We start from the raw sequence: 9962 nt of genomic DNA, 5'->3' as shown, positions 1-9962 counted from the left end.
GTCACCTTAAGGGTCAGCTGGTCAATAGTACCTCCTGGGTAACAATCACATGGTACCTTTATTAAAAGGTACACTACACAATATAATAACCTATTTACATAGGGGGGGAGAGAGAGAGAGAGACAACTGCAGAGGGCCCTGGGGACACTGCCTGACAGGGAAGGGAAGGTACAGGGAAACACCATCCCGTACTGGGCCACCTAATATAAATAGCTAACCTTTAAGAGGCGCTGCAGCAGCTGTGTGTAATGTAGTAGGCTGTATTATCATTGTGACTCTCTTAGCACAGGCTGCTACTCCTCCTCCACATGATGACACTGGAGCAGGGAGGACAATGCCCGAAGAGCCCAGAGAGGCACACCCTAGCAGCCCTGCAGAGCCTGCCCCTCCTCTGTCTCTATAGGATGGAGCCAGGATCCGGGTGTCGCTTCCGTGTGTGTGTCCTGACAACCCCTCCTACCTGGGAGGAAGAGGCCCGGGCTGGGGAGCTGTGTGACTGGATGGAAGGTGACGGCTCCTACCTGCTGCCATAGACTGGACGCGGCTCTTCAGTCATGCACCGTGCGGGGAGCTGTGCTGGGATGGGAATGCGCAGTGTGTCCTGCAGGAGGCGCTGTCTATAGGCAGGGGCTGTAATTGCGCTGAGCAGCAACTGGAGGTTTGTGATTTGCGCCTGAACCAGGAGGTCGTTCAGAGTGCTGAGGGATTAGTGGTGCTGTGTGTGTGCTGACTGGAGTAGTGGAGCTGTGTGTGTGTGTGCTGCCTAGAGTAGTGGAGCTGTGTGTGCTGACTGGAGTAGTGGAGCTGTGTGTGCTGACTGGAGTAGTGGAGCTGTGTGTGTGTGCTGACTAGAGTAGTGGAGCTGTGTGTGTGTGCTGACTGGAGTAGTGGAGCTGTGTGTGCGCTGACTGGAGTAGTGGCGCTGTGTGTGCGCTGACTGGAGTAGTGGAGCTGTGTGTGCGCTGACTGGAGTAGTGGCGCTGTGTGTGCGCTCACTGGAGTAGTGGCGCTGTGTGTGCGCTCACTGGAGTAGTGGCGCTGTGTGTGCGCTCACTGGAGTAGTGGCGCTGTGTGTGCGCTCACTGGAGTAGTGGCGCTGTGTGTGCGCTCACTGGAGTAGTGGAGCTGTGTGTGCGCTGACTGGAGTAGTGGCGCTGTGTGTGCGCTGACTGGAGTAGTGGCGCTGTGTGTGCGCTGACTGGAGTAGTGGCGCTGTGTGTGCGCTGACTGGAGTAGTGGCGCTGTGTGTGCGCTGACTGGAGTAGTGGCGCTGTGTGTGCGCTGACTGGAGTAGTGGAGCTGTGTGTGCGCTCACTGGAGTAGTGGCGCTGTGTGTGCGCTCACTGGAGTAGTGGCGCTGTGTGTGCGCTGACTGGAGTAGTGGAGCTGTGTGTGCGCTGACTGGAGTAGTGGAGCTGTGTGTGTGCTGACTGGATTGCCCCATGGCTGCTCCCAGGCTCCTGTGTCTCCCCCTCCTGTCACTCCTGGCTCTGCTGCTCGCTTACTGGTTTGGCCATGTGGATAGGGATCACCTGCAGGACCGGTTGGATACAGTGCTGTCATCTCTGCTGCGGGCTGAGGAGAAAGTTGGCTTGGATGAGGAGCGACCCCCTCGTATAGCGATCGGTGAGTGTGGTGGGCACAGCCGATGACTACAGTGGGCATGGGAAATAAACTAGTGTATAGCTCAGTGTCTCCCAACCAGGGTGCCTCCAGCTGTTGCAAAACTACAACTTCCAGCATGCCCGGACAGCCAAAGGCTGTCCGAGCATGCTGGGAGTTGTAGTTTTGCAACATCTGGAGGCACCCTGGTTGGGAGACACTGGTATAGCTACCAGACTGCCATATGATGGGCACGGGGTGTGTAAGGATTGTTTCCACTTTCTGCAGTTTGTGGTGTGTGAATAGATCCCAGGGAATTGCTCTCCATGCAGTTTTCCAGGATATCAGCCTGGGTAGAGGACTGTATAGATAGCAGCTGCCTATAATCTGTGTACACAGGTTACAAGCTTCACACACAGCATTGTGCTGGAAAAACAAGTGAGCTCAGGTAAGTCCAGCCCATGTCCTCCAAATGACCACCCCCTGACCCACTTACATCCGCTTATTCTGTTTGACAGACAGCTTAGATAAAGATGAATTCGAGTAGAATACAGACATAGCGCACATCTACAATCTTGTATAATGATCTGATTGCTTCTCAGCATAATATCAAAAACTAACAGGTTGTTAGTATACATTTTTGATCAAAAAGTACAAGCCCACTCGCCACGTCAAGGCCACCTATTCAGAGAGGGTCCCTAGCGTCCCTAGCATAAAATGGCGTAGCACCAGGCGGCGACCACCACCGCCGCGACACAGGTGCCCACGGGGGGGGAAGCGACCCACTGGCAGAGCGGCCCCAATGCCTCTCAAACCAGTCTATAGGCCGCACCCGCCCGCAGACACAGCGCCACGGCAGCAACAGACGCCGCCCCGCACCACACCAGTGTGAACAAGGTGTAATGGCTCACTTACCTTGCTCTCCCAGTCAGACTGGGAGGCTGCTAGGAGTGAAATGATAAAGATGATGTGAGCTGGACTCTTACCGTACTGGGAAACGCCCCCTAGGCACTTGTTCATCATTTGGATACTCAAATAGGCTTCTATCTCACTAATGGAGAGGACTATTAAAGTGGTATTCCAGGAAACTGTTTAACTGGCTCCGGAAAGTTAAACAGATTTGTAAGTTACTTCTATTAAAAAATCTTAATCCTTCCAGTAGTTATCAGCTGCTGAAGTTGAGTTGTTCTTTTCTGTCTGACAACAGTGCTGTCTGCTGACATCTCTGCTTGACTCAGGAACTGTCCAGAGTAGGAGCAAATCCCCATAGCAAACTGCTAATGCCTCAGACAGTTCCTGAGACAAGCAGAGGTGTCAGCAGAGAGCACTGTTGTCAGAAAGGAAAGAACAATTCAACTTTAACTGCTGATAACTACTGGAAGGATTAAGATTTATCAGCTGCTAAAGTTGAGTTGTTCTTTCCTTTCTGACAACAGTGCTCTCTGCTGACACCTCTGCTTGTCTCAGGAAGTGTCTGAGGCATTAGCAGTTTGCTATGGGGATTTGCTCCTACTCTGGACAGTTCCTGAGACAAGCAGAGATGTCAGCAGACAGCACTGTTGTCAAACAGAAAAGAACAACTCAACTTCAGCAGCTGATAACTACTGGAAGGATTAAGATTTTTTTAATAGAAGTAATTTACAAATCTGTTTAACTTTCTGGAGTCATGATCACAGGGGGGAGTCCGACCACTGGAACCCCCAGGATTTCCTGCTCAGCGGGGCTCTCAGCATGAAAGGACCTGTGTTGACCATAGCAGGAAGGGTTGGCCAACATGCCCCCTCCATGCATCTCTATTGGAGAGCCAGAGATACCTTTTAAAAAATAAAAATAAAATAAATGCTAGTGAATGTGCATGTTATGCCAATATGACTCAACATTCTTGGCATTTGTTTTTCTTTTCTTTTTTAACAAACATATAAGTGTAAAAATAATTATTGGGGAGCTTTATCAAAACCTGTGGAGAGGAAAAGTTGACCAGTTGCCCATAGCAACCAATCAGATCGCTTCTTTCATTTTCCAGGGAGACTTAAAAAAAAAAAAAAAAAATGAAAGAAGCAATCTGATTGGTTGCTATGGGCAACTAGTCAACTTTTCCTCTGCACAGGTTTTAATAAATCTCCCTAAGGCTATGTTCACACGGGCGAATGTCCGCATGGAAAATTTCTGTTCGGACATTCCCCTGACAGTGGAGCACCAGCAGAACATGCATTTCCACGCAGACTCTGCAGAAAGAATAGACATGTCTATTCTGTCTGCGGACTCCAGAATCAGAAATTCTGCTGTGTGCACAATGCAGCAGAATTCAAATTGAAATGTTCTTGCAGAATTCTTTTGTTAAAGGGGTACTCCACTGGAAAACATTTTCTTTTAAATCAACTGGTGCCAGAAAGTTAAACAGATTTGTAAATTACTTCTATTAAAAAAATCTTAATCCTTCCACTACTTATCAGCTGCTGTTATGATCCACAGGAAGTTCTTTTCTTTTTGAATTTCCTTTCTGTCGGACCACAGTGCTCTCTGCTGACACCTCTGTCCATTTTAGGAACTGTGCAGATCAGGATAAGTTTTCTATGGGAATTTGCTTCTACTCTGGACAGTTCCTAAAATAGACAGAGGTGTCAGCAGAGAGCACTGTGGTCAGACAGAAAGGAAATTCAAAAAGAAAAGAACTTCCTTTGGATCATAACAGCAGCTGATAAGATTAAGATTTTTTTAATAGAAGTAATTTACAAATCTGTTTAACTTTCTGGCACCAGTTGATTTAAAAAATAATGTTTTCCTGGGGAGTACCCCTTTAAATTCCGAACGGAAATTTCATTTTGTGAACATGGCATTAATGTGCCTTATATTGGTAGTTTTGTAGGCAAATGTTCTGTCACCAGATGCTCTGCACATTAAGCAGGTTGATCAGCAAAATAACCCAGGCTACCTGCATTAAAAAAACAAACCTTTACTTGCCTTCCGTGTTTCCCTGCTGCCTCCTGGTGCCTGGGTTCGATACTTCACAGTGCAGCTCAGCAATGTGATGTTTTAAGCCCCAGCCCCAATCTTTTTTTTTCTACTGGGGCTCAATGTGTCTCACTGGTTGAGGAAGGAAAACGCTGCGACCAGCGTTTCGCACTGCGACATATTGACCCCCGACACCAGAAAGCAGATTGCATTGGAGGCAGCTAAGTAAAGGTGTGTTGAATGTTTGACTATTTTATAGGGGCTGAGCTACCCCATTTTTGGGATCAATGGATGCCCCAGCATATGGACACTTACTCATCAAAAACATCTATGATATATTAAATTGATATTACTGTAATTTCTTCAGTCAGAAGTTAAACATGATTATTTAGGTGGCTGCAATATAGTGCAGATTGAGTATATGTAGATGCCCCTAACACATTGTTTCCTAACCAGGGTGCCTCCAACTGTTGCAAAACTCCAACTCCCATCATGTCCGGATAGCCTTCGGCTGTCCGGGCATGCGCGGAGTTGTAGTTTTGCAACAGCTGAAGGCACCCTGGTTGGTGCCTTCCTTAAGGGCACGTTCCCAATTGGCGTATACACGGCGTTTTCACGCTGCGCAAAATCTGCAGAAGCATGGGGAAATACGCTGCGTATCCCTCGCTCACCATACACGCAGGGCTTTCCGGCGGCAGCCCTACGTATGCAGTGAGCTTTGGAGGTGGGGCCGGTAGTCGCGTACCCTAACAATGAACAAGATCATTCTTTCAGCAGTTGAATTTCTACAGCTGAACTTTTGTCGCAGAAATTTTGTAGTGTGCACTGTGCAGGGGAATCAGTGGAATTCTGCTGCACCATAATTCCTGTCTGAAATTCCGTAGTGTGAATCTAGCTGCCACGCCCCCTTCCATAGGGGCGAGGCTATGAGGGCATGAGCTCCAGGTTTCGGAACAGTTTGTTCCAAACGCTGAGCAGCGGAGTACCCTTTTTTTTTTTAAGGTCCCAATCAAATTTGATAAGTTGGCCAACTCTGCCAATTTCAGGACCAGACAGCTCTCTAATGGGGGCATTCTGACTGTCCCCAACAGATGATGTCAGGAGAGAGATGAGTGGGGCAGGGTGGATCTCATCTGGCCAACCATTTTTTTTTCTTCCCCCAGGAAATAATCCACTGCCAGAGCTATCTGGCAACAGCTTACCTCTCGTCTTCCCATTGCCCCATGGCCATCAGTGAAATTACCATTAGGCCAACAACTATCTTAAAGGAGATCTGTAGTGCTCTGAACTTTATCCTCTATCTGAAGCATAGGGGATAAGTTTTAGATTGCGGGGGTCCGAGCGCTGTGGCCCCCCCGCGATCTCCTGTACGGGGCCGCAGCAATGTACAGGAAAGGGGGTGTTCCTTTCTCGCCTGATGCGCCAGCCGACATGCCACTCCACGAATCCCGTAGAGAGACTATGAACAGACAATATTAAAGGGATACTCCGGTAGAGAAAAAAAATGTTTTTAAATCAACTGGTACAAGAAAGTTAAACAGATTTGTAAATCACTTCTATTTAAAAATCTTAACCCTTCCAGTACTTGAAATTTGTGAAGTTCTTTCCAGCTTAACTTTCTGGCACCAGTTGATTTGTAAACATTTGTTTTCTACTTGTATCCCCCAGAGTTCCCCTTTAATCCCCTGGTCTTCTCATGGGCTTTATCCAGTTACAACAGAAACTCGGACACACCTAGAGCTTTTCTCAAGGCATGGTAGGATGTAGTTTCAGGGAGTAGCCAATTGTCTCACTGGATTTGGCATATCATTTTGACTCCCACCATCTGCCCGCAGCATTTTTGGCCCAAAAATATATATATTTTTTACATGCCATATTTTGCATTAATATTTGTAACCCAAAACCAGGAGTGGGTCCAAAATGTGGAAAAGGTAAGTGTCTTTCTATTACATTTTTTCTCTCTTTATGTTCCACTGATTTTCTGCAGCTTGTATGTGTGAACATACCCTTAAAGGGGAACTCCAGTGGAAACAAGTAGAAAACAGATGTTTGCAAATCAACTTGTGCCAGAAAGTTAAACAGATTGGTAAATTACTACTAATAAAAAATCTTAATCCTTCCAGTACTTATTAGCTGCTGTATAAAACAGAGAAATTAATGAATTTCTTTACTGTCTGTCCGCAGTGCTCTCTGCTGACTCCTATGTCCATGTCAGGAACTGTCCAGATTAGAAGCATATCCCCATAGAAAACCTCTCCTGCTCTGGACAGTTCCTGACACTGTCAGAGGTGTCAGCATAGAGCACTGTGGTCAGACTGGAAAGAACTTCACAAATTTCTCTGTAGTATACAGCAGCTGATAAGTACTGGAAGGGCTAAGAGTTTTAAATAGAAGTAGTTTACAAACCTGTTTAACTTTTTTGCACCAGTTGATTAAAAAAAATATATATATTTCCTCCGGAGTACCCCATTTAAATATGGTGGAAGCATAGAAGCACATGGTCACTATTCCATATGATTCAGTTTGTTATATAGTTGGTGGTCTATGCAGCGCATGAGATACTACTACTGGTAAACAATGAAGCACCTCTAGAGATAGAGATGTAATATGCTTCGGGTGCATGAGGTCAGCGGCATCTATGTAAACAGTGGCTGCTATACTGGTTTTCTATTGCGGGAAGATCAAGTCAGGCAGCTTTGTTGCTTTAGGGATTTGTTTCCAACCCAACCAACTAGTATATTTACTTAGCGTCTTCAGCTACAGTTGTGCTATCTTAAAAATTGACTACATGTACAGAAGGGGGGGGGGGGGGGGTGGTATGTCATAGAATTTATACCATTCACACTTTTTAGCACGTTTGGTTTGTAAAAGTTTTCACACCGTTCTCTCAATTTTTAACAAAAACAAGTAGGGATTAACATAGGGTGCACGACCTCTTACAGCCCAGTCCATCAGAAATTAGCCTAAATTATGACAATCTATACCAGTTCAAAGCTGAGCCGAGAAGCGATAGTCCTGTAGTTTTTATGGAGCAGAATGCTAATGTGAACTTGTTTATTAAAGTTGTGTAATAAGTACAAACAATATAGCAAAAACATAACAATAAAAAATATAACAAACTTAACTTATGTGCCCAGGCTGTATACTACCTACAAATGAATGTGGATGTCACGTACATAAAAAAGACATAATTTCTATAAAAAATGTTACCTTGTGTAATTCATCAGATATTAAAAGTTTTTGTTTTTTATTACAATAAAGGGACATATCAAGAACACTGTAAGGGCTCACAACACTCAAGGTAACATGTGCCCTATTGCCGATTATATTTTTTTGTATACTGTCCCACTCCTACATTTGCTCACGCCTACATAAACTGTGCAAACAAGCATGTTATCTCCCTATGTGGGTCTCAAATGACTCATTCCCTCATTGGAATCCACACATAAAGTGCATGTGTATAAACCAGTGCATGCCAAGAGGGAGAAAGGACCAAGTGAAACTCAGTGCGCTTTTTGAACCCTTTGTCCGCCCTCTGACAAAGGGTTTGAAACATGCACATCAGGGTATATACCTAGGATGTCCATTGCTCTGGTAATGTGTATTGTTTAGTGTCTTTCCCTATTTCTGCTGCTCTCACGTGTTGTTGACTTATTTAAATTTTTTTCGGTATCTCTCTATATGTGGCTTTAGGTGGACCAGATAAATTGTATATTTTTCTATGAATTTCACTTGGTCCTTTTTCCCTCTTGGCATACACTGGTTTAAACACATGCACTTTACGTGTGGATTCCAATAAGGGAATTTATGTGAGTCAGTTGAGACCCACGTAGCGAGATTACATGCTTGTTCACACAGTTCATGTAGGAGTGGGACAGTTTACATGGGCACTAGCGTACTTTTATGTTTGTTTGTTACTATGAGTGTTGTGAGCCTATACAGTGTTCTTTGTACATCCCTTTGTGTTTGTGTCCGTTTACTTTAAAGGGGGATTCCAGAATTTTTTTTTTTTTATCAACTGGCTACAGAAAGTTAAACAGATTTGTAAATTACTTCTATTAAAAAATCTTAATCCTTTCAATAGTTATCAGCTGCTTAAGTTGAGTTGTTGTTTTCTGTCTGGAAACAGTGCTCTCTGCTGACATCTCTGCTTGTCTCGGAAACTGCACAGAGTAGAAGAGGTTTGCTATGATGATTTGCTTCTAAACTGGGCGGTTCCCGAGACACGTGTCACCAGAGAGCACTTAGAAAAGAACAACTCATCTTCATCAGCTCATAAGTTCTGAAAGGATTAAGATTTTTTTAATAGAAGTAATATACAAATCTGTTTAACTTTCTGGAGCCAGTTGATATATAAAAAATGTTTTTTTTTCCTGGATAACCCCTTTAAGATCAGCATTTTTGTAATATCATTTTTAAAAGTGTCACTGGTTGTCTATGTACCAACCCAGGCTGCATAATAAAACAGAAAAAGCATTTGCTTACCTCTCATATTGCCTACAGTAATGGCGTCAAGAGCTTCAGATGCTGCATCACTTTGGCTGCACGTGGCGTCTGCAGCTCTGTAAAATGCTGAGACCTGGCGCCATTACCGGAGGCTACGAGGAAGGTGAGTAAAGACCTTTTTGGTTTTATTTTGCAGCCTGGGCACACAGGTTAAATACCAAAAAATTGAGACCCTTTTTAGTCCCACCTGAGAAGACCATAAGGCTATGGTTGAACTTCCGAACGTAATCCGACAGAAAAATTCCCCTCGGAAATTCCGTTGCAGCATTGAGTCCCATTGTTTTCAATAGGATTCTGCTGCATCATGCGCACTGCAGAATTTCCATGGCGGACACCTCTGCCATGGAAATTCTGATTCCAGCCTACTCAGAAAGATTTGATGTGTCAATTCTTGCTGCAGAATCTGCTCGGAAATGCATTACCTTCTCTGACAAGAGCTGCATTTCCGAGTGGCCCTAGCATCGGCTTGTCCACTCGGAAATGTTTTGAGTGGAAATTCTGTTGTGTGGACGTAGCCTAAGGGCTCATGCACACTCAGGAAATTCAGCAGGGAATTTCCTGGAGCCAGTGCTTGCTTCTCGTAGAATTTTATCATGGAAATAAAGGGTAAAAAAAAAAAACACTTCAGGGCAAAACACTGGATAGAAACTTAACCAATTTTAGCATTTTGCACCGGTGGATTTATCTTTAGAGTAGCACCTGAAACCCCAGCCAAACAGTAAGTAGATGCCAGTCACTGGTCTTAGCTTATTGATGAAGTAATACATATTGGGTCACTTGCCTGCTATATAGGAAGCACATGCTATTTATCTGTCGGGGGTTGTAGCTCTCCAAAAGTGTTTCCCAACCAGTGTGTCTCCAGCTGTTTCAAAACTACAACTCCCAGCATGCCTTTGGCTGTC

At 44.9% G+C, this 9962-nt stretch overlaps 1 protein-coding gene across 1 annotated transcript in view; it reads left to right on the top strand.

Moving 5' to 3' along the window:
- The first annotated feature begins 1275 nt into the window (after nt 1-1275).
- The window catches only part of LOC130362633 (ADP-dependent glucokinase-like), a 28411-nt gene continuing 19724 nt past the window's right edge, over nt 1276-9962 (top strand). The window contains exon 1 of the mRNA XM_056567439.1: nt 1276-1626. Coding sequence (XP_056423414.1) covers nt 1443-1626 — 184 coding nt within the window. The 5' untranslated portion in view covers nt 1276-1442. The remainder of the gene's footprint in view (nt 1627-9962) is intronic.

This window comes from Hyla sarda, chromosome 3 (assembly GCF_029499605.1).
Source record: "Hyla sarda isolate aHylSar1 chromosome 3, aHylSar1.hap1, whole genome shotgun sequence".
NCBI classification, from domain to species: domain Eukaryota; kingdom Metazoa; phylum Chordata; class Amphibia; order Anura; family Hylidae; genus Hyla; species Hyla sarda.
The sequence above is the reverse complement of the archived record's forward strand: the minus strand, read 5'-3'. Positions and strand labels throughout refer to the sequence as shown.